Source organism: Podarcis vaucheri (genome assembly GCF_965113315.1).
Source record: "Podarcis vaucheri genome assembly, chromosome: Z".
Taxonomy (NCBI): Eukaryota; Metazoa; Chordata; class Lepidosauria; order Squamata; family Lacertidae; genus Podarcis; species Podarcis vaucheri.
This window is the reverse complement of record NC_138758.1, coordinates 21134541-21158944: the sequence shown is the minus strand read 5'-3', so window position 1 is coordinate 21158944 and position 24404 is coordinate 21134541. Positions and strand designations below refer to the sequence as shown.

General features: G+C 42.5%; 1 protein-coding gene and 1 long non-coding RNA gene across 11 annotated transcripts in view; one reads left to right on the top strand and one right to left on the bottom strand.

Annotated features, from left to right (window-relative positions):
* Positions 1-24404, top strand: part of DACH2 (dachshund family transcription factor 2) — a 322493-nt gene that overhangs the window by 266758 nt on the left and 31331 nt on the right. For all 10 annotated transcript variants that reach the window (XM_082207563.1, XM_082207556.1, XM_082207558.1 and 7 more), the window contains one exon: positions 427-507. In XM_082207563.1, the coding sequence (XP_082063689.1) occupies positions 427-507 (81 nt within the window). The remainder of the gene's footprint in view (positions 1-426; positions 508-24404) is intronic.
* Positions 20176-24183, bottom strand: LOC309523656. The gene is made up of 2 exons (XR_014215499.1): positions 24071-24183; positions 20176-20628 (listed from the first exon to the last, which is right to left on the bottom strand). It is a non-coding gene; the product is annotated as an uncharacterized lncRNA (long non-coding RNA).

Here is a 24404-nt window from a genome sequence, read left to right as displayed (position 1 = left end):
GAATTCTTTGCAGTGGCCATAAAGTTAACTATTCTGATTTCTCTGACTGTGATGTAATGTAGCCCAGTCAAGGGCCACCAGTGGAAAAGGGACACCGAATAACTAAAAGGATGTGCTCTGAAGGCCCTTTCCCATCTGACTTTGTATGAATTGGCCAGCTATGTTGAAGCTCTTGGGCTTCACAAATCTCATACCCACTAGCCAAAGCAGTGTTCATTATAAAACCTGATCCTTGGTGGCAGGTATGTGGCACAATACATTTCCAGTTCCTGAATAGCAATCTCAAGAAGATTGAGCACCCCCAAGAATATAGTAATTGCTCTTCACTGTTGTACGTTGAGAATATTGTTTATAATTTTGGCAAATAAGCAGGTCAATGACCCTCACTCTTTCTCCTTCTTCACTCTGTCATGCCCATTCTTTTAGGCATGCTGCCAACTAATAGAGAGGGTGAACCTGTGGATCAAGAACCTGGGCCCAACCCAAAGAAACTCCTGAAGGAAAAAGGTAATATCCTCTAATATATCGTTCTTCACAAAGGATCAAAGACTGGATTCACTGCACTCTTCCTGTCTGTTGAAAAATGATCACAGTAGCTAAGTGTGTAGTTTTCGTTTGCTTTTAGATTACAATTAGATGGCATTTGTTGCAAAGCCCCCCGCCCCCTCTGTACTCTGTCTTCTAACCATGGAGAACAAACAAACAAACCCTGTCTGGTTCATAGGCTGCAAGTTCAATCAGTTGTTCGGGATATTGGTGAGCTTCTTTCATGTAGAGGTAAAACAGCTGATCCAGACCTCTGAGGCCTCAAGCTTCATGGAAATAAACACACCAGCGATAGGGACAGACAGAAAAGCAACCCAGAAGTATAGACGTGAAGTTCAAAAGAGCCAGGTTTTATTCATTGGGAAGAGAGCATTTACACAGGTTGATGGAAATAATACATAATTTCAACACAAAGATAGATGTTGATGCCCTTGGCTGGCGGTATCTATTCCCGAATAGTTCTAGAGGACCAAGACCAAGTGTAGTGTGGGGGTAGCCTTGAGATATTAGGGTCTTGAGCTCCATAAGGCTACATATATCAAACCCTGTATTGAAATACCCATCTGGTTCCTTCTTGTCTTGCCTTTAGATAGCAGATCAAGACACTGTTTTTTCAGTATACTTTTGCTGTCCATGGTGAAGGACAATACGCGCACACACACACACACACACACACACACACATGCCACGTACAGAAGCTGCCTAGTTTGGCAGCTGAATCTTACTTTGATAGTGGTAACAGGATAGTGACCTCCACTGCACCTGAGGCTACTGCATTGATGAGGGTGCAGCATAGGTTCAAAAGCACAAAGGGACATAACCACCAGGCCCTTGGTCCACCTAGTTCAGTATTGTCTACACTGACTGGCAGCAGCTCTCTGAGGTTTCAGACAGGGGGCAAAATAATAGTAATCCCCAGCTTCACCTGGAGGTGTTACGGGTTGAACATGGCACCTTCTGCATGTCAAGCAGATGTTCTACCTCTGAGCTATGGCTGTTCCCTTGTAACGTGGCTCTTGGGAATGTGCCCCAGCATTTGTCACCTGAGTCTTCTGCTTAACAGATGGTCATCTTATCAGAGTTAGGTCCTGGTTTTGCTGCTGCTTCTTTCCCCCAGTTTTGCTGGTTGCTGCATTCATTGAAGAGTGTATGTGTGTGTTTTGTGATGTCTGAGTTTTCTGGTTGTTGTTGTTTTTTTGTTGCTTTGAAGGACTATATGAATGGAAAAGCAGAGTGAACATGTCTACATAAATAAATTCAAGTATAATATGGTATGCAAAAATAGATTAAATATGAATATGACTAAAGATTTTGAGTGCTTACTGTGACTCAGCAAGTTGGCTGACAGTTGCATTTCTGAATACAGTTTTCCCCCCTAGAACACCCATTTTGGAGTGAGCCTGTGGCTACAGATTATTGCAAGTTATATGGCAAAATTATACAAATTTTGATTCACACTCCACCAAAATTATACCAAGCAGATGAATATTAAATAGGGAAGGCCAGTTCAGGAGTGCAGATTCTGCAGTCATATCTGCACTGTGCCGTGTAGCTTACCTATATACTTCTGTTACTTGTGTTTTGTATACAGTATTTCCTTCCGTAATATTTGTATATTTGTATGAAATGTGAGCCTCATTTTTCATACCCTGACTGTTTGTCTTTACCAAGAAAAATAATAATAATAATAATAGTGTTTATTCCTGTGAAGGTTTTCAAAGTTATTATTAAGGTGGTATGTAGTTAACTCAAAATTATCAACATTTATTAAGTATGACAAGTCAGCAATTTACACAAGCATGGCAAACATATGTTTTCACATCTGGTTTGAGTAATATCATCATGATTTTTAAAATGATTTATAGCTCTGCAGGCCATAAAATGCCAGCTTTGCTGTAGCTTGGAGTTTTTCAGTCATTGAGCAAATTACTAAAAGCATGTAATGGGGGCAGGGTGGGGGAGCAGGGGAGTGAGGGAGAGGTGTTTGCCTGCGTCTTAAATGTAACTCCAAAAGTTTGGTATTCCATAACAATTAGCAGGGCAACTTGTGCAAAATCCAGCTACAGTTGTTAACACTCCATATTAAGAAGCACTAAAATGCTGACAAGGTGATCTTGTTCCTCAATAGGTAGGGAGCAGATTTCAGAGTGTGTCCCTGTAGGATGCCGCAATAATCAGGACCACCTAGGGGCAGGGAAGAGCGGTTACAGGTCCAGATCCAGCAGGGGAGCCAAACTGTGAGCTTTCATTAAAAAAAAAAAAGTGTCCCTAGCACATGTGGAATGAAAGTTATGAAGCAAAATGTGCAGGCACCATTTGAAGCAATTGCTTTGTTAGTTATGAGCTTACCCTTACCTTTCAGTGTGTTTCACCAGTGAGTGAAGTCAGAGGTGTGTTTGACAAATGCTATAGAGAAGCATAAAGTCACACAAACCAGAGCAGACACAAACATGGCTTCCGAATGGCCAAGGAAATATCTTCTCCAGACAATACAGAAGAGATTTCCTGGGCCATTTTGAAGCCATGTTTAGGTCAGGGATGGGGGGCGCATGTCAAACTAGTTTTTCCTCTAGAATCAGACAATATCAAAAGGCTGCCCTGTTAATTTTTAAGGGACTTTCTGTGTCATTTTGATGCTGCCTCCCCATCTTTTTCCATAGAGAAGTGATTGCTATCCAAATAATATCAGTGAGCCAGTGTGGTGTAGTGGTTAAGAGCGGTAGTCACGTAATCTGGGAAACCGGGTTTGTGTCTCCGCTCCTCCACATGCAGCTGCTGGGTGACCTTGGGCCAGTCACACTTCTGTGAAGTCTCTCAGCCCCACTCACCTCACAGAGTGTTTGTTGTGGGGGAGGACGGGAAAGGAGAATGTTAGCCGCTTTGAGACTCCTGAAGGGGAGTGAAAGGCGGGATATCAAATCCAAACTCTTCTTCTTCTTCTATCAACAACAACAACAACTGAGACATCAAGAACTGCAGTGTTGTGGTGACAGGGCAGTAGTGTGTCCTCTCAAAAGTAGCAGCAAAAACAGGAATTCATGCTCTTTCTAACTCAGATTAAGCTTCATGCTATCTTCTTCTTCTTCTGCTTCTTCTTCAGTATGTGGGTATCAAGTAAATGCCCTGCTAATGGAAATAAAATCAATCATTACCATATATTGCAAGGAGCAGGAGGATTGTTCTCGACGATGTGTAAGCTATGTCATCCCTACAAAGTAGCCCAGTGATGCTATACTTATTGGGGGGGGGGGAGAGGCAAGTAGTGTATGATCCGCTTGCAGTGTAGTACAGTGTTGCTATTCAGTCTCTTTTAGGTAAATGCAGTTGGTGGGGGCAGGGGTTAAACTTATAGCAGCAATGGGCAAGGCAGGTGATTAATTGCTTTAGCACCCATAGAGGAAAAATAGGGGGATTCACTGCTGCTGGTGGTAAAAACTTGTAAATGGAGAGATTCGTGTCAAAGACTGAAATACTTTTTGCTCAAAACAAGAAAAAGAAAGTGGTAGCTATTTGACTTGTTCTGGTAACACTGCTGTAGTTATTAAGGAAAAAAATAAATGATCACAACAAATGTTTTTAGAATGCGCAGCTTGCTTTTTAAGAATTTAATGTTGATTTCTCCAGGCATGGGCTTAGTTGCCGTAAATCATCAATCTCCTTTGATCACAATCCCCATCCAAAATGTACTCTTATTTAGTACTGCTAACATAAGATCTACTAATGAAAGGTCTACAGCAACATAACCAGTTTACAACTCATGAAACTTAAGTTCTTTCCACCATTCAGGATTGGCACAGGGGGGAGAACAGGGCTCTTGAGCTGGATAGCAGGCAGAAATCCATCAGGTTAGGCCTTTTCTATTATGGAAATATCTCCTGTTGCTTTGTCCCAGCTCCTGCCAACCTAGCAGTTTGAAAGCATACCAACGCAAGCAGATAAATAGGTACTGCTGCAGCGGGAAGGTAAACGGCGTTTCCATGCACTCTGGCTTCTGTCACGGTGTCCCGTTGCGCCAGAAGCGGTTTAAGTCATGCTGGTCACATGACCCGGAAAGCTGTCTGCGGACAAACGCCGGCTCCCTTGGCCTGAAAGCAAGATGAGCACCACACCCCATAGTCACCTTTGACTGGGGTTAACCATCCAGGGATCCTTTACCTTTTTTACCTTTACATCTATGGGGAAAGCTTCACCTGATGGCATTCTGTCTGTCATATATCTTACTTTTTTATTTTGTGTACTCTATCCCTCCTACAAAAGAGGGTATGAATGTTCTTATGGCACAAAGTGTATGCAAGTTTTTGTACACTTTTGAGTGTGAGAAGGAGAGCCCAATTCACATGCAGTGTTCTGGGCCCCTAAAAATCATGTCGGCAGCCTTAAGTTTAATTCTCCCCTGTATTATGTAGTCTCTATAAACTGGAAAATATGAATTTGTTCAAAATAGGCAAGGGAAACAACACAACAACACTTCTACATTTTTGAATATATGGCACTTTTGTTTAGCTGAGGATGGGTAAGTTAGTTCATGACATTTTTGCATGTGTTCATCATAAGTCAATTCCATTTGTGCTTTAATCTGTTAATTTTAAATTGTTCTTTTAATGAGCATGAAAATTTAGCATTTAAACACATATTTAAATACCGTATCCATTTTAAGATGTATTCTTGCTTCAAAATATGCACTTTCAAATATACTTTGAGCCAAAAATTGCTCCAGAAGTTTCAGGAGTTAGCTAACTTCCAAACCAGACATGGAAGGTGCAACTGAAGTCTGTTCATAGTGGTTTTTATGAACACCAGATTCCTCAAGCGGCCCAAGTTTTAGCAATAGATATCTAAGCTAATTTGTAGCACTGTTTTTTTTGAAAAAGTAATTGCCTACAAATATTGTGAAAGAGCCATATCCTTTCCCCATTTGTTTGTAGAGACTAGGTTGGATTTGGTAAGTTTTATTATATAAGGGGTGAAATACTGTCTACCTGTGTCTTTAAACCCTGAAATCATTCCCAGTTATTGGGATAATGTACAAATCGCTCTCCCCCTCTGCTTTTTGTTTTGAAGTTTTATTCTGCGTGGCATTGCAGTTTCTGATACTTTCAACCGTTCCAGCATCTGTTATTGTTGCTTTCAGAAACTTTGGAAATAGTTTTGGGGAGGGGAGGGGTTGCAGTAATAATAGACAGTCTTTCAGATGGACTGTTTTCATTTTTGAGCAAGGGGTGAAAATTAATGAGTTGGAAGATAAGAAAAGATCAGTGATTTGGCTCAGGAACTTAGGTGACTCCCCCCCCCACCTCCTTCTCTCTCTGCCTTTTTGGTGTGTTCGTTTTATATGATTCCAGCACCTACTCAACAGAATGCTGTCCAAGAAGAATCAGTCTCCCACCACCACCACCTAGAATATCAGCATATGTCTTTCGCTTCCCATGAGGTGATCCCAGACTTTATTCTCCCCAAAAAAGAGTAGCAAAGAAGTGCTTCATAAATGGCACAAATCTAGAGAGCAAGCAGATGGAAAGGCAAACTAATATCCTGAGTTGCTGTTTCCACCAATATGCCATGCAAACTGATAGAAATGCTGATGGGCTTAGCATCTATAGCTTTTAAAGCTGAAGTCTTTTAATTTTTTTTAAGAGATCTGAGTTTATGGTGGAGCACTCATTTGGTGAGGGGTCGATTTGTACAATAAAACAATGGCTTTGGGAAAGGGCTGCAGTTCAGTGGTAGAGTGCAGAAAAGCCCAAAGTAAATTCCTGGTTTCTCCAGGTAGGGCTGGCAGAAACTCCTGCCTGAAACACTGGAGAGCTGCCGATAGTCAGTGTGAGCAGTACTGACCAAAATGATGAACCAATGGTCTGACTTGGTGTGAGGCAGCTCCTTGTGTTCTTATAGGCTGACCCTGTGGTCTGCTGGAACAGACAAAATGTTAGGAGCATTGTGTGCTGGCAGGCATGTGGAATAGTGTCTTCTCCGTGGTGGCCCCCCAAATTGTGCGATTCAGTACCACGTGAGATCAGGCACATCCCTCCACACTTTTAAACAGGCCTTCAAGACTCAACATTGACTGAAGGTTCCCCATCTGTATCCTCAAAGGTGGGGTATAAATCAAAACATTCAAAGGGACCATCTCCCTTCCCTTCCCTCCCACTCGCACCAGTACAACACCGGGAGCAAAACACACGAATGTGAAGTACCTATTGTGAAGTGACCCTAGCAGCAGAATCCTATACATGTTTCCACAGATGTAAGGCCCAATGAGTTCATGGAAGCTTATGGACAGGTAAGTAGATAGAGGATTGCAGCTTGAAAGAAGGGCAGCATAAGGGCTGATACTGGCAAGGTCAGGAATAGGCTGCCGGTAATAGTTCAGTGGCACTGGCAATATCTCCCCCACACTCCCATCACAATTGACTGATGCTTCAGAACTAGTTGACAATAAACCTAATAGGCTAAGGCACTCTATAACTAACCTTTAAATGAGAAGTTGCCCGTTGTTCCTTTAGCAATTAATCCAGTGTTAAGGAATTTAATTGACCACAAGACTACATTATTAAAGGAGCGGGGTGGGTGGGAAACGGTCACCCTAATTGAGACTTGAACCTGTACCCTTTATTTACTGTGCTGCTCAAGATGTGATTTAGGGGTTAATTGACTGGCTAGCATTTCCCTGGCTGCAATTATTTCCTCTAACCAGCGCTAAATGCGCACTGTAGCTAAGACCATTTTTAATGGCATCTTTTGCTATCAGCTCTTAGAATAGTGTCACAAGGACAGCCATGAAAGGCTGACTGGTGGGGCCATGGAAGGATATAAATAAAGAGATTCAAGGTTGTCTTTCAAGTTTCTAGTGAACACATCAAGAAAGAAAGAAAGCGGGTATTGATGTTGATTCACAGTTACAATGGAGGGTGGCTAATTTGCACACGGCTGATCCACACATCCCGTAATTCACACGCAAACCTAAGCAACATCTTTGATGTCATAAGCAATGTTGAATTATCTTGGACCATTGCAGGCTCTTTGTCTTTTGCTAAGCCTTCATTAATCAATACAAAGCTTCTAACTAGCAGACTATTAAATGCCATCGCTGGGAATGATCACATCTCAGAGGTTGAGAGGCTTGGTTTTCTTTGTTTTTTGTTTTTAACTTCACACAGAATGTTTGGGTTTGCCTGATACATTGGAGCATTGTGCACTGTGTTAAGCTCTGAGCATCACAACCTAAGAAGAGTGGCAATATATTAGGGCCAGTAGAGTTTTGCGTGTCAGGCTAGGACCTGGGAGGCTCAGGTTCAAATCCTCATTTGACCATGAAGCTCACTGGGAGACTCTGGAATCTCTTGCTACTCAGTCTGTCTCACATAATGTTTGTGGTGCTGAAATGAGGAGGAGAGCAGCATATGCTGCTTACAACTCCTTGGCAGAAAGGCAGAATACAAATTCAGTAAGTAAAAATTGCATTTGAATGGTATGATATTGACTACCAGATTTTGGGTGTTGCATAGCTTATTCCTATGTGTCCTGTTTTTGAGCTTCATATGGGGCTTCTCACTAAATACAAAGACAGGACAGACTTGTTACTGGTTTATATGGATCTTTGGTCTGAAGCAAGACTCCAGGGAGTTGGAGCATGCCCTGCTGTACCCAACATTGGGGTGAGGTGGAGAATGAGAGGCAAGAGTGACATAGATACCCTTCCTTACAATGGTGGTGCATGATACACAGCTGTGCCTGCCACTTATTATGTCATTTTCTTTAGCCGGTCTCCCTTAGCATGGTTGGCCCAGGCCAGCATCTTAGTTGTTCATATTTCTAGACATGAGCCAGCAGTGTAGTGTGGCTGCTAAAAAAAAGGTTAATGCAGTGTTGGGCTGCATTAACAAAAGCAATAGTTCTAATTACAGGTAGGGAGCCATGTTGGTCTGCCATAGTCAAAACAAAATAAAATAAAAATTCCTTCCAGTAGCACCTTAGAGACCAACTAAGTTTGTCATTGGTATGAGCTGTTGTATGCATGCACACTTTTTCAGATACAAGTGTGCATGCACACAAAAGCTCATACCAGTGATAAACTTAGCTGGTCTCTAAGGTGCTACTGGAAGGGATTTTTTTATTTTGTTTCAAAAGCAATAGTGTCAGGGTTAATAGTTCCATTTTATTCTGTGCTGCTCAGGCCAACATCTGGAACGTAGGGACCACATTTTATGAAGGATGGTGACGAAACAGGAGCATATGCAGAGGATGGCGATCAAGATGGTAAAGGACTGGGAAATTAAATCCTGTGAGTTGAAGGAGTTGTGTACATAGTACATTTAGCCTGGAGAAGATTAAGTGGAAACAAGATAAGCATCTTTAGATGTATGGGCAGGTGACATGCAGAAGATACAGCACATTTATTCTCTGTGGCTCACATTACAGTTTATTCAGTTTTCCTGATTTTCCCTAGCAGTTAATTTCTGCATTATATTTGAGCTTTCTCATTACATTAAAAAAGTCAGCTTCCAGAAACATAGTGGAATAAAATGCAAGTTTAGCAAACATATTTTTTCTTCTTTTTTCTGGAAGCAAGTAACATATAAATGAGCACTAAATCTGTGCAATTGAATTCCACGATGTTTCCGGAAGTGGCTTTTACATCGTGTAAATGCAGAAATTAACAGTTAGGGAAACATGAGGATGGAACAAACTGCCGTGTGAACACAGCCTGTTTCTCCAGAGGGCAGCCATCTGTCAGGGCTGTTCTAGCCACATTCTGCCTTATAGATCTTTTATCATTATATCATTATCTTTTTATCTTTATCATTATTACCATTGTTGTTATATAGATTTATTTTCCCTGGCGGGACCCAATGCAGTTTACAGATGCAAACAAGAACCACTAAAAGCATAGAAAATGACAATACTTTAAAACAATTAAATATAATTATAATTATGTGTGTAAATAAAGTATGTTTAAAGCATACAAATAATCACACAAAAACAGCATGGTACCAGCCCTTTCATTAAAAGCAGTCAGTTCCCAATTCCCAGGTTAGAATGTGAATTCTTTCTCTCTTGCTTGGTCCCTTCTGTTATTTTATTAACAAAATCTTTTTACCACTTGATTGTAAAAACAAAACTATTAAGTGGATTACAAAAATGTAGAATGAAACATTGAAATTATCAGTAACACACACACCAGTTAAAATAGGTATTTAAAGGGATTATTAAAATCAACAGTATCTAAAAAGAGGTAAAACATATAAAAAATGTTTTAAGCATCTGACAAAAAGAGTATTGCACAACAATAGGCAGAGAATTCCAAAGTGTAGGTGCAGCCACAATACAAGATTGATTTCATACAAGTGCAAGATGTGTATTGTGTGGCACTTGTAACAGTACCACTTATGCAAATCAAAGCTGTCAAGCAGGCACATATGGCGGGTTAAGGTGATCCCACAAGTAAAGTGGTCATAAGATGCTCAGGGCTATATATATGTAACAATATGTAATAATATGATCTTGTCCCGGGACTTATAAAACTTGATGGGCACAACTTCTTGAAATCCACGGGACTCAGCTGAACCTGCAAACTATCTTAAATCCTGTTTATTGCAATGAGTCAGCCCCCAAGCACATCTAAGTTTGGATCCAACCATCTCTTTTTATTCAGGGTTTATTCAGTCTTCCTGGGGAGATGGGCTCTGCCCAATTCACCAGACCGTGTTTTAGCCTCCATTTGCATGATCCAGTTATCTTCCTTACCTCCTGGTTTGCAATAAGTTTAGTTGATCTTTGCATCTGAATCACACAAACGGATTACTGCAAGCCATTGTTTCTTCATAAACTAGATATAGAAACCATGCTTTGAAAAGGCTTCCGATTTTGAGTTGGAGGTGAGTGATGGGTAGTGGTAATGTTAGCTTGCTCAGTACAGGTGCAACGACCAGTTATACTTCATGCAAACCAGGAAGTGAGGGAGGGAAACGAAACCTGTGAAAGGCTGGGGGTGGAGGGACATAGTTTGTCCCGTAACATCTGAACTGGACCAGTGGGTGTACCAAGACCAGTGGTGTAGCGTGGGGGGTGCAGGGGGGGCCGGCCGCACCGGGCGCAACATCTGGGGGTTGGGGTTAGGGGGCGCAAATCCACGGGTTAGGGGCGCAAATCCATGGGTTAGGGGGCACAAATTACTTGCCTTGCCCCGGGTGCTGACAACCCACGCTACGCCACTGACCAAGACATTAATATTTCCACACGCACAGTTGTGGGCCTTGGAGACACCATTCTGCAATTGTAAAGTGCACAGGAACCAATTTAGGGCACCTTGTAAAACCCTTAAAGATCTTTGCAATGATTGCAAAGCTAAAAAATGCCCGGCCTGCACAGCCTCGCATGCTGACATACCTTTCTGTCACCATTACTTGGTGAAATAACTGATAGCAATCAATGTGATTATTTCCCGTCGCCAGAACATTTTTATTTTTACTGTGGTATTAGCTGGCTGTATGTTTTGGGAAAGAAGATATAAATATGTTTAGCCTCTGAATATAAGCTCCGTAGAAATGTTATATTACCCACTTGGAAGTGAAACTGTAGGTGACATACTGTTCAGGAACGAGGGCCAGCTTTGCTTACAAATCAGCTGGATGATGAGGTTGCAAAAGTTATATTTTCCCTGCTTTCACTGGTGGAATTTATTAGCTTCTTGGAATTGATTCTGGATGCCTTTCATTTGCCATTGGGCTAAAGTCAGAAGCAAAATGATGATATACCGCATTTTTGCTCACTCATCTTTTTATTGCCTAACTATTGTTATTGAATAAAAGACATTTGATATATTTCAAGAAGGAGACCCAGAACGAGAGAGGGAGGGAGAATGTTTCATTTTCTTTCTTTTTTTAAATGGTCATCTGTTTATTTGAATGCTGGGCTGGCCGGCCACAGTATTGAGCTAGCAGCTGGAGTGAGGGGTTGGGGGGGAAGAAAGGGGGAAGCATGGAGAGAATAGATCCATTGACGGGGGAAGCAGTGAGGCCTACAGAGGCTGCCAAAACGTTGTGTCATTTTATTTGCCCGGGAAGAATGGACCGGAGCAAAGTTAATATCGATGCAGTGTATGAAAGTGTTTGAGTCGTTATCTCTGGGAAGATAATGTGAACTCAGCAGTATCATTGCTTTGATCTTTGGTTAAAGTCTTAACAAAACTAGATTGCCGTTTGACTGACAACCTTGTCAAGGAATGAATGAAGACTGACACTCCAATATTGAAAATGCAGCGTTTACAGAAGTTTTTTGAGTCCCAAGTTTTCTCATGACACTGCTTCTTTTGTGGAAGACTGAATTTCACATTTATTTCCACCACCCCCCACAAAAAATAATGAAAATAATAAAATATATACCTTGCCGGCTACAGCAGAAACTTACAATTTTTAGTCTCCCGGCTGCCAAAAGCTGCTGCCTTTCCTGACAAAGTTGTTTTTGATGTGTTCATGCTAGCAGTACAACCAAACAATCTCAGCTTGGCAACACTGGGATTTATCGTTTGGAACAGATACTGCTCTGGCAGTTTTCGAGAGTCAAACGAAATTATGAACTCTGCTACTCAGATGCAGGTGCCCATGTTTTCCCCCATTGAGAGTTGCTTTTATTATTATTTTTTATTATCTCCTTTTTTAAGATCTTTAACCTGCTACATCTCAAGGGCTCAAATAAATAGCAGTAATTTACAAAGGCAGGGCAACAAACTAATTAACTATCGAATACAATACCATGTGAAGCATTACAACTGCCTTACTATATATTTTATTATTATGCACGGTGACAAATGTGTACAGATTTTGGGTTAGAAATTGCTTGGGATGATATATAATCCCTAATGGATCTGGGGAGGGTGGTTTCTGATGTTTTGAACCATACAGTTCTCAGACCATTAAAAATAATCATATCCTGCAAAGGTTCTAGTTAAAGACAGCTATAGACAAGGTGAAGCAGCCATCTCCCTAGATTATGGGTGCTATTAATGATTCCAAAGATGGTCCCTTTTAACAAGTTGTGAATAAAGCTTACTTTCATGGAGGAGTTCCGAGGTGGTAGCGTGCATTGAAGTTGAACAAAGCAGTTGCTGTAGGATGCTCCAATTTTGGAGAGGAGATGTTGCACCTTAGCAGTAAATCTCATGCTTTGCATGTTTAAGATCCTAGTTTTGATACGATGCATCTTCAGGTAGATCTGAGAAAGATCTGTGTCTGAAACCTGTATCTGTTGCTTGCTTGGATGCCGGTTGTGTGTATGTAGAAATCTGTGGGTTTTTATATGGCTGGAATGTACAAGTGCAAGAGTCGTATCTGTTGCTTTGCTCACTTTCTGCCTCTGGCATGTGGCCTCCAGGAGCCCGCAATGCATTGTAGCCCTTATGCTGAAAAAAGATCCCCACCTCTGCTTTCAAGAAGAAGAAAAGATTGAAAAACATCCAAGTCTCTAGTGTGCAGAATGCAGGATGATTTGCACCGTATCATCCACAACCATATCACCCGCAATCCCCATGCCATCTCCAATTTGCATTGAGAAGGGCAGTTGGTCGAAGAACCATTTATGCAGTTGTGACTGTCATTCTGGTCTATAGGGCTATCACACTGGAAATCCTGCCTGAATTGTCTCCTGGGTAAATTCATTTTACCTTGCTCCCTTTGGTTCTGCTTATCCAGGGGCACTTATTGGTAGCAGGATTAATCACAGACGTTTGTTTCCCCTCTCCAGTTTTCCCAAGTCATCTTCATTCTTTCTCATGGTTTTTGTGTAAATATTTCACGGTCAAAAGACATGTAAATATTTCTCTGTTGGGAAATGCAATACATTTCCGCATAAGTGTCATTCTCCTTTTCTGTTCTGATCATTTAGAACATGAAAGAGAAACTTGTTTTATTCCGACTTCGCTCTCTCGACACTGTGACAATGTGCTCTTATTTATTGCTAAAACAAAGCTGTAGGGAAAGTATATTTGGAAACCATTAAGTTACTATTATCCCAGCAAAGCTTTTCAGAGATGGCTCACTTGTTGACTGGTTTTGGTTTTTATGTTTAAGTAAATAAATAACCTTTCCACTTCTTCCAGAGAACAGGAGTGAGTGAGAGAAAGATTAATATCTTCCTCGTCCCCTTAGCTAACAATTTCCTTAAAGCAGATAAATTACAGCACCACCACCCCTCCTTTTTTAAAAAGCTGGAGTTTTAATTTAGTGTTTCCTTTCATCCACTGAAATATTTTTTTCTTTTCTTTTGAGCCTCCTATAGTTTGTTCTGGTCATTAACATTTCAGTAAAAAAAAAAAAGTTTGAAAGGTGCTTTTTATGTTTGGGTAGACTGTGGTGCACATTTGGCTGTTAAAACCCAACCTCCTTAAGTCTGTATTGATGCTGAATACTCACAGCTATTTGCAGCAGTTCACTGCCCAGTTTAATGGTGCCGCCAAGGGCAATGATCACATTACTTGCTATTATATTTGGGGTAGGTGGGTGTTACTTTGGCAATAAAGGCATATTTCTTGAATCGCACACCAAAGAGCTCCAGGGTTAGCAGCATATGTCTATTAACAACCCATGCAAGAATTTATTGCGGCAGGAAGATAGGACCTTCTTCAATCTTAGCCTCATTTGTTTCTTGGAGTCTCAAGTTCTGTCTTTAGAATACTTGCCTCTAAAGTTAGCAAGCTTATGTGGATTGTTTAACATGTTCTCTAGAAACATTCTTTTCATAGATCAAAAAACTCAGGAAGGAGCTGCTTAGCTCTTACACCTCCCGTTATTTATCTGCTCAAAATGGCACTGTGCCCTGCTAAAAATTTGCTCGTTTTTTCTTCTTCTTTTGACAATTATCCATCAATTTATGAGAAAATAAATTACACTGAAAATAATCAAAGGAGAGAGAGTGTTTCAGTGAGATTCTCATGAGTCAGGGTGCCAGGGTGATGGTTGTGTGCTTGCTTTTGAAGTAGCCAAGGGGTGCTTTTGAGTGTCCTCAACATGAAGGTGGTAAGGAAATCTGGATCATTTTGGCTATGTGTTCCCTTATTGGCTGGATCTGGTAAGCCATCCAGAAGAACGCCAAAGCAGCTGCCATGGGGCAGTAAAACCAGTGCAAAAAAAAAAAAAGACATTTCAGATAATTTGTTGGTGCTCCCTTCCAAACCCGCTTTCATAGTGAAAATGTTTCAACTCAGCCCCAGCACCAAATGCTTCTCACCAGCACTTCAGAGAGATCACTGTAATGTTGGTGACAAATGTGCCATCTCAAGTATTTAGGATCACAGGAACATCTATACATGGATTTGATAGATACAAATGAAGATGGATGCTGCCCATGACAAGCAGCCACCAAACATCTCCCTAACAAGGGGTGATTACAGAAAGGAGGAATGTTTGGGAAGGGAAGGGAAGCCACAGTTCCCATATTGTTTTGCTGGTATCCAAATATTAATGAACTATTAGGGCAACTTCCTCACCCCCTTTTTTTCTTCCTTCTTTATCTGCAAGTTCATAGAAGCAGCTTAACCACCTGCTTCCACCACTTACTGTGTTCTCTTTAGAGACTGGTAAAAGAGTTATTTTCAGTTTCTCTCAGTTTTTCTAGTCCTCCAGTTCAGTTCTCCACATTTCCAGATCAGTCCTTATGAAAATTCATCAACATTTTGGTGTGAATTTTCTCCTAATATAATATTTTCCTATGCAGTTTTGCAAAGCAATTTTCCGCACTATATTGCATTTCTGTTTGCCATTTTCACCAAATGTTCCGTATGATATTTTCACCCAAAAACGTGCATTTTTATTCACACTTTACCTCAGGGTTTGCATTTTTGTACACATGGCTTAGGAAGCTACATCGCAAATTTGTCTCAGAAAGTATGGACTAAGGAGGTTCACCTTTCCCACATACTTTCTCACTTGTTCTGCTTCACCTTTTATTATTGCTGCTATTACTAATACTTGTTGCTTTATCATTTTGATTTACTCTCACGAAGGCACATCATAAGACTGAATCAGTGTCCCCCTTTCTATTTTATTCTTTCTAGGAGGGAGGGAGTTCAACCCCAACTTTCCCTATGGCCTGCAATCCTCTGTTTTGTTTAGCATTCTGCTTCTTTCTGCTTCTTTGTTGAGGGGGGATAAGCTTTGCTTTTATGTTTTTGTCCGCTTCTTAATTGTTTAATTGTGGGGGGTGGATTGTTTGTTTGTACTTTGGTTAAGCCTCTTTGAGTACATTCCTTACAAAAATACTCAATGAATGGCGATGATAATAAATAATTGAGCCACTGTACGAGGCAGTCATCATTCCGACAAAGAAAGCAAAATCAGCCATGGTGATCTTAAAATATTTGTGCTGTAAGGAGAATTAAAAAGTGGATCATATCAGGACGAAGCTGGCAGAAACTCTGCAAGACATGAAAAATAAATTTTCTCCATTCCAAATGACATTGTTTGAAAAGGAGTGTGTTGTCCTGAACTTTGAATAAGAAGGAATGGCTTGTCACTAATGAACTCTGACAATTGTTGCAACATCATCTTGTACAAAACAAAACTAGAGCAAGCAAACCCTAATAGGATATTTTTAAAATTGAAAACAGCTTTTGTAGGCTGCAGTTGTGAGTTACAAAAAATCAGGGGAGAGTGCTTAACCCTTGTGGCTTTCTCATCTGAGTCTCCCCATGTGTTGCTATTTTTCTGTATGTTTCCAGATATGTTTACCCTCACTAACAAGCATCTTTTACCCTGCAGAGGGGAAAGGAGCCCAGGGGTGGAGCCCAGAATAGCAGTTGGGGGGAGGTTGTCCTGCTAGCATCATTCATCCCCCAGAAAGCCCCCACCTACCTGCCTTCTTACTCATAGCCAGTCCAGAGGGCGGCCCTGGTATCAGCTTCCTCCTCCTGAGTCTCGATGTTGCCCTCACAGAACTCAGCAGGTGGGAGGATGGAAACCAAACTGGAATTACTTGGCTCTGACTGAACATACCGTTGGCCTCTCTGCTGTCCACCCTAACCACTGTTGGCCTGTCTGCTGGCCACCAGCCACTGCTATTGCCCTGCCCTCCTATGTGCTGAAGAGAGGACAGTTGATCTGTAGGTGCTGACACCTAGTGATCCACATCACCAGGGCACAGTGGGAAACTCCACATCTTCACGCCATGAGTGGAAAAGCAGACTGACAGTCCTTGGCACCTAGAAGGGAATAGCCCAGGCAGGAGGGGAGACACCAGACAAGGAAGGAAGACGTAAGAGGAAAAGAGAAAGTAGGAGGAGAAAGATGAAATTATAGACATGGAAGGAGAGGTGGGGTTTTGAGAGGACATGTGCAAGAGGAAGGGGCTATGTGTACCCACCCTACCTGGCAATAGGACTTAAAGGGAAGGGCTGTAGCTCAGTGGTTAGAGTAGCAGCCTTTCTTGCAGGAGGTCCCAGGTTCGATCCCCAGCATCTCCAGGCAGGGCTGGGATTGCCCCTTTCTGCAACCCTGTAGAACTGCTACCAGTCCGTACAAACAGCACTGGACTAGATAGACCAGTGGTCTTACTTTGCATAAGGAGTCTGAAGACCAGCAGGGCTCCTGCTTATGAGGGAACAAAGAAGAGTATCTTTGTCCATTTGCTTGCTTGTTTTGCATTTTCCTTTGGTTTGTTTATTAATTGCAAATGTTCACATCCCACTCTTCAGCCCACAGGCTTTCAAAGAAGCGTACTGTTTAAAAGCATTTAAGCATTTAAAAGCATAGATGGCATCAATAATAATTTAAACTACAGCAACAGAAGTAGATTTTTCAAGAGAGAACAACCGAAGCTCAAGCAGTCTGTTGTCAAAAAGACATCAGAGTTGAAACACTTGGGTCCCTCCTGGTGCAGCAGCTGGGAAGAGATATGAGGCCTGTAGCCAAGATTGAAAGCCAGTAATCTACACGCCTACCTGAAGCTAATTTAACCATTATAATGGGGAGGGTCAGGGGTGGGGTACCTGTGGCCATCTAGATATTGTTGGAACACAACTCCCATCAATATCTAGTCCAGCAATATCTAGAAGGTTACAAGTTCTCCATCCATAGCTTAATGCTTTGCAAATTAATCTCTGTGGCATATCCACTTCCAAGATCAGGTAGCTGGTGAAGAGAAAGTAATCGGCCAGAGATATACCGCCATTCAGAGTAGACAACGCTGGACTTGGCAAACCAGTAGTTACTATAAGGCAGCTCATACAGCCGTGTGATTGGATCTTTGCCTTCCTGTTGGAGACGCATAGATACCTGCAACCACCCCTACACCCACAAAGACCAATCAATGTGATTATCCACAAGACTGAATCAGTCAGATATACCATATGATATGTTCCACTTTACTTGGACTAACTATAAAGCATGCTAGAGCCTGGGCAGAACCTTGCATGCCCTACTGTATTTTTTGCCCTATAGGACGCACCGGCCCATAGGACGCACCTAGTTTTTTTTGGGGGGGAATAAAGGGGGAAAAATTATCCCCCCCCAGCCGCAGCTTCAGCGCGCCCTGCGCTCCAGGCAGCAGGCTGCTATCCGCAGCCTAGGCAGCCCTGCAGGAACTCCCATGGGCTCCCCAGGCTTGCTGATAGCTTCCTGAAGCCTGGAGAGCGAGAGGGGTCGGTGCGCACTCTCCAAGCTTCATTGAAAGCGTGCATTCGCCCCATAGGACGCACACAGATTTCCCCTTCATTTTGGGAGGGGGAAACGTGCATCCTATAGGGCAAAAAATACGGTAATTATCAACACAGGCACACTTTGCAGCACCAGTTACCCAGGGCCACTTCCAGGTTGAGGGGGATTGGGGCAAAGCGCCCTCTCAGGACCAGAGTACCCATAGGGTCTTCTATTTATGTTTTAGCTGAGATGACCCTTGGGGTCCCTTCCAACTCTAAGATTCTATAATTTTATCTTCCCCTTTTTTGACCAACATAGTCAGTACCTATGGGACTGCCTCTTCTGGTATGCCCCACGGAGGACCTTACGGTCTGCAAATAATGATATCTTGGAGGTCCCGAGCCTCAAGGAGGTTAGACTGACCTCAACCAGGGCCAAGGCCTTTTCGGCCCTGGCCCTGGCCTGGTGGAATGCTCTGTCACAAGAGACCAGGGCCCTGCAGGATTTGACATCTTTTCACAGGGCCTGCAAGACAGAGCTGTTCCTCCAGGCCTTTGGTCGGGGTTCAGTCTGACTCCCTCTCCCCTTTCATTAGAATTTGCATGAAAGTGGCCTCCCAATTTTTCTCACAGGCTCATATAAGTTCAGCACAAACAGTTGGGCCTGGTGAGCTTTTAAGGTCCCCAACCCTAATCTGCGGGTTGCCATCTGATTGGATTTTATTCTGATTCTGATCTGATTTTAGGATGTATTTTAATTGATTGCCTGATTTTATGTTAATGTGTTATACATTTGATGTTAGCTGCTCTGAGCCTAGTTTTGGCTGGGGAGGGCGGGGTATAAAAATTATTATTATTATTATTATTATTACTGTCATCTGTCAAGGTGGGTCATGGCCCATGGAGACACAGCTGATGTCCACTAAGGGCACAATGTCTTTTCTGTGATGGCCCCCTTAATATGGAATCATCTTGCTCCTGAATTTTGGCAGGCACCATTTTTTACTGTATTTCAGTGCCTCTTTAAGACATACTTTTGTGGTCTTTCCAGGTCAGTTATTCAAGTTTTAAGTTATTCCCCCCCCCCCCTGAGCCTGAAGGCCAATTTCAGGAGCAATGTGCTGTTGGTAGGTGGGGCCAGAGGCAATAGTGGAAGGGGCAATTGATGTAATTTTTGCCTTTGTTTGGTAGACTTGTTTTCTACACACACTCGCACCCTTCTCTGCCCCCCATCCAGGCAAGCAAGAATCTGTATTGAGAGTCCAATGACACGTTTTAGCCAGGCAACACCACCCAGGGACAGGGCAAAGTAGGACTGGGGAGGGAAGCAGGCTTGGGAAGAGTCAGAGGGGTTACCTATGGCCTCTGGGCCTGATGTTCCCCACTCTGGAATAGCTTTGTTGATAGAGCATGAGACTCTTTAATCTCTGGTCATGAGTTTGAGACCCATCTTGAGCAAAAAGATTTCTAAATTGCAGGGGGCTGGAGTAGATGACCCTCGTGGACTCTTGAACTCTTCAATTCTATGAGATTTTGAAAAATTAAAATGGTAGCTCCTCATCCCAGGTGTGCTCTTTCAAAGGAGGAGGAGGAGGACACAGGGCATATCTCAGTGATGGGCCCTAGTAGGGCATGCCAGATGCGGTGGTGGGTCTGCAGTTGCTTGAAAGAAGAAGAAAAACAACCCACTGTTTTACTGATCTGGCTGGCAGCCGTGTCCTACTACAAGTTACATTCATTAACGATGGCTTGCTAGCAGCTGTTGATGGGGCTGCAAGTGAGTATTCTTGCATGCTCTTTAACAGTTGAAACATTTTCTTTAGGTAATTTAAGGTTTTATATAGTTCATTACTTTATTTTTATTTTACTCCCAGACTCACTGTCCAATTTACATGGTCTTAGGACCCCCCCCCACCCCCCTCCTGCCCTTTCAGGAATAGTAGAAGTAGCTTATTTCAGTCAAAAGCTATTACTGTAGGATATAAATCCAAACAGAATAGGCCGTAAAAGCAGGAACATGTTTTATTGTTTGAGAACAATTGAACCACAGAGGTTATACACTACTTCATTAATCTGAAAGACTGAATGGCTCCTTTTTTCTGCAGTCTGCACAAGAAATGGTGGGAGGAATTGGGGGTGGGGGACAGCTACTACTACTACAACAACAACAACTCTGTACAGGTGATGATCAAGATTGATAAACTTTCCAGTTCATTATGATTGCCTGGCTGTCTGAATGTTCGTTGGGACATTTGCTCGTTTCACCTTTGCAAACACAATTTTTAGCACTTTGCTAACAATGGTATAGAGCAGTGATGGGATTCACTAAAAATCAGTGAGGCTGTTCACACGTGCAGCACAATGAGGTGGTAGAGGCTTGCTCTGGTAGGCTGGGCTGTAGCACTTCAGGAAGCCTGTGAGGACCCACATTTCCGAACGCTCCCTTGTATCAAATTTCCCTGCAAGTAGAAACATAGCCTAGCGAGTAGGCTTTGCTAGAATCCCCCACCCCAAGTTCTTACCTTTTTAAAAACTTGCTTTGGTAAGTAATGTAGGGAAGCATTCAAAACCAGAACACCCCCACCCGCAACCTGTAGTGGTCACAGTTCTCTCTACCAGCTTAGGATTCTGCCATCTTGTTTTGCTGCCTATGCAGAGCTGGTTTGCAACCACTCCTGATCTTCACCTGCCACAGGGGCATTTTGGGTGGCTTTTAGGGTGTCCACTCAGTTCTAGGGTGTGCTCTCAGTTCATATTCGGCAATGCAAAGTCCAACAGGTATGGCTAACCACCCATGTGAGTTTATACCCTAGAGCAGAGCTTTCCAAACTTTTCATGTTGGTGACACACTTTTTAGACATGCACCATTTCATGACACAATAATTCAGTTTTCCTAGCACACCTGAGGTTAAACTAACCCTTTTCCAGCCTTAGGAGGAGCACCAGCCAGGGGGGGGGCAGGGCGGGGAGGTGGCGTTCGCACAACACACCTACACACTGCAGCCGACACACTAATATGTCACGATATGCAGTTTGGAAAGCTTACATCCCCAGGTAAGAAAGCTGGCGACTTACAGACAAGTAAGTCCCCAGAGGATTATGCACTGACCACCTTTAAATTAGATTTTATATCTCCCCCCCCCCCCGGTGATATTCTCAGCAATGATTTTATTATCAAACAGGCATATGCCAGACACATCCCTAGCCTAATCTGCAAATTTTATGAAAGGTGGGCTAAGGAGTTTTGATGATTTGCAGGGTGGGAGTGGGACAGCGTCAGGCTTCTGTGTACTCAGAAGTCAAGGAAACTAAGTGTGAAGCTGATTTGACAGGAGTGGATGTGTAGGGGCATATGGCTCTAAAGCAGGAGGACTGCACGTCCAGCATTTCCTAACCAAGCGCCTGTAGTTAGCAAAGTGCCCTGAAGCATCTCAGAGGTCCTTGTTTTGGTTCAGGGTGATTTGGAGAGAGCCTGCTTTAGCTTGGACAAACCCCACTTTGGTTCTTGATGGAGGATTTGTTCAAATCTAGGTTAATCCTCCTCTCCTCGTTTTATCCTCGGAATAACCGCATGAGGTAGGATAGGCTGGAAAACAGTGACCCAAGGTCGCCTAAAGAGCTTTCATGGCTGTGAGGGAATTTGAACCCAGGCCTCCCCTTTAATATTCTCATAATATAACTACTCTACCACTGGCTCTTACATTTGAAGCCATTGCAAAATAACCTATAGAAGAATGACAGTTTTTCCTATCTTAATACTGAACAGATATTTGGTATTGTGGCCGGGGGGGGGGGGGTTAAAATTAGCCCTATTGGTCAAATGCCCTTGGTTTGTGTTGAATTCTGCTATTAACTCTGCCTGATTTCAAGAGTCCGGCCATGATGGCACCAGGGAAATTAATAGACAATGTCCTCAATGGCTTTTCAAAGATTGGAGCGGGGTGGGGTGTGTGGGGGGGGGGCTCCATTCCACCTCTTAAAATTATTTAAGCAGGTGTTGCAGGAAAGCTATTGCTTTTATATGACTCTTCAAATGTTTACAGCTAAACATTTTTTCCCCGTGATTGAATTTTTCACAGTGCTAAAATACCACCGAGAAATATGCTTCCCATCAGCTTTATTGCTCCCTGGATACTTTCTCGACAAACCTTGTATCTTGCTTGGACACAAACTCTCTATTGCAAGAAGATATCTTGCCGTTTTTAACAAGCTGTGTTGCTTTGAAAGGATATGCTTGTAGCGCCAGTGGGAATGTCAGTACCTTAAGAGTAATACTGCTTTAAGGGTACTATTTTATTAAAGCAGACATGAGTAATTCGTTCCTGACTGTTATACACCCCAAGTTTATTAAGGGTATTTTACATCTGCGGAGGAGATTACTACCTCACTTATTTTCTCCACTGCTTGGCTTTAATAGATGGTGGGGATATAATATTTATTAAGTCTAAGCAAGGAAGGGTATAATAGCGGGATTGTCCTTTATAACCTATTTAATACAGTTGTAAAATAAACCTTAATAAAACAGGAAGTGGGAAACACCATTTCCTATCTGGTGTGTGTGTGTGTGTGTGTGTGTGTGTGTGTGTGTAGGGTTCATGGGGTGTAACTTGTCTCCATATATTGCTAATATGTTAAGAACTTCAGCTTTACAACAGCATTAAACCTTGCAAGATTGTTGGATAAGCCTGAACTTGATCTTTTACCGTGGCCATTTCATGGATGGTTTCACGGGATCATGCATTTTATTAATTCAGCAATTGCAGTTAGTGGTGTGCAGGATTGTGTCCCTGGGTCGCAAATTTTCAGATTGTATGGAGACAGGGCTGTCTCTCAGTTCCCCTTTCCCATTTTCCCTACAGAATGGAGGGATCTGCTTCAGAACAGTCTGAAATGAATTTTCTCTGGGCCTCGGGACTCCCTCTAGTCTTTCCACAGCCACCCACCTCTCTGCATGGCATGACCCCTACTAGCCCTGATTTGCAGCCTCTTGGCTGGAAGTGTATCCTTGAACTCTGATAATGCCTTTGGCCTGCTTGGAAGCAGGACAGAGAAGGCTGTGAGAGTGTATGTAAAAGCTAGTCTACTGGACAAAGGGAAAACACTTGCCTTGTGCCCTCCCCATCACTGCCAGGTGGTCCCGAAGGGTTGCCAAGAATGCAGTGTAGCCCTTCAGCTAACAAAGTTTTGCCACCCCAGTATGTATGTGGTATGGATATCAAAGTACGTGCATAGATAACATTGAAGGAGATGGTCGTATTTAGCCTGGAGAAGAGATTATTAACAAGCACTATTTAGCCTTCTTCACATACCTGAAGGGCTGTCGCATAGATGACAAATTCATCTTCTGTTGCTCTTGAGGGTAGATTAAAGGAATTAAACTGTAAGTGCTGGAGCACATGACAGCAAGTCAAAGAGGTCAAAGTGCCATAGGTAAAACACATGGAGAGATGGAGAGCATAATCTATATTGGGTGCAACAAAACCTGGTAGAGCTGAGACAACATGGTGGATGTAGTGGTGCTCTGTTTATCTAAATAGGATGTAGAGTCCGACAAGCTAGAAAACGCAAAAATATTTCTTATATTGGCAGAGGGTTGGGCTAGAAGAACTTTAAGGCCCCTTGCAGCTCTGTGATTCTAAGGTCAGATAAGGGAATTCAGCCAGGTGAGGGAATAGGGTTGGAGATTGGTCTCCCTGCAGAACTGGCACTGTATCAGCCTGCCCCACACTTGCGATTAAGTGAAATTAATGGCACTTTCCCCCCGAAGCCAATGTATTTAGGAAGGAAGGGGGAGGATAGCATAATGATCTCTGCTGATGTCCTTACAGTGTGTGAGTGGGACTGGGTGGATTTTACTTTATTTTTTATTTTTTTTTAGAGAGATGCACTAAAGCCACCTACAGTGTGACAACAAGTAGAAGGATAATTGCTGAAAATGAAGTCTTCTCTGCCATGCATTTCCTTGAACATCTGTTGTTCCATATGGAGTCATAAATATTTGCAACAAAATAGCTAGGGGAAAAAATCATCTCAACATTAATATGGAAAGGTTGAATCTGCCAAGGAAACTCAAGATTCTTTAGAATTCTCTCCCCACCCCCACCCCACCCCGCATGGGCAAGTTTCACCTACCCATGATAGTGAGAAACAAACAAGCAAAAATGTTATTTAATGTGTGGGGGGGGTGAGACTTCATGGGAAGTTTGGGTATTGGAAAGGGATAAGTTTCATATAA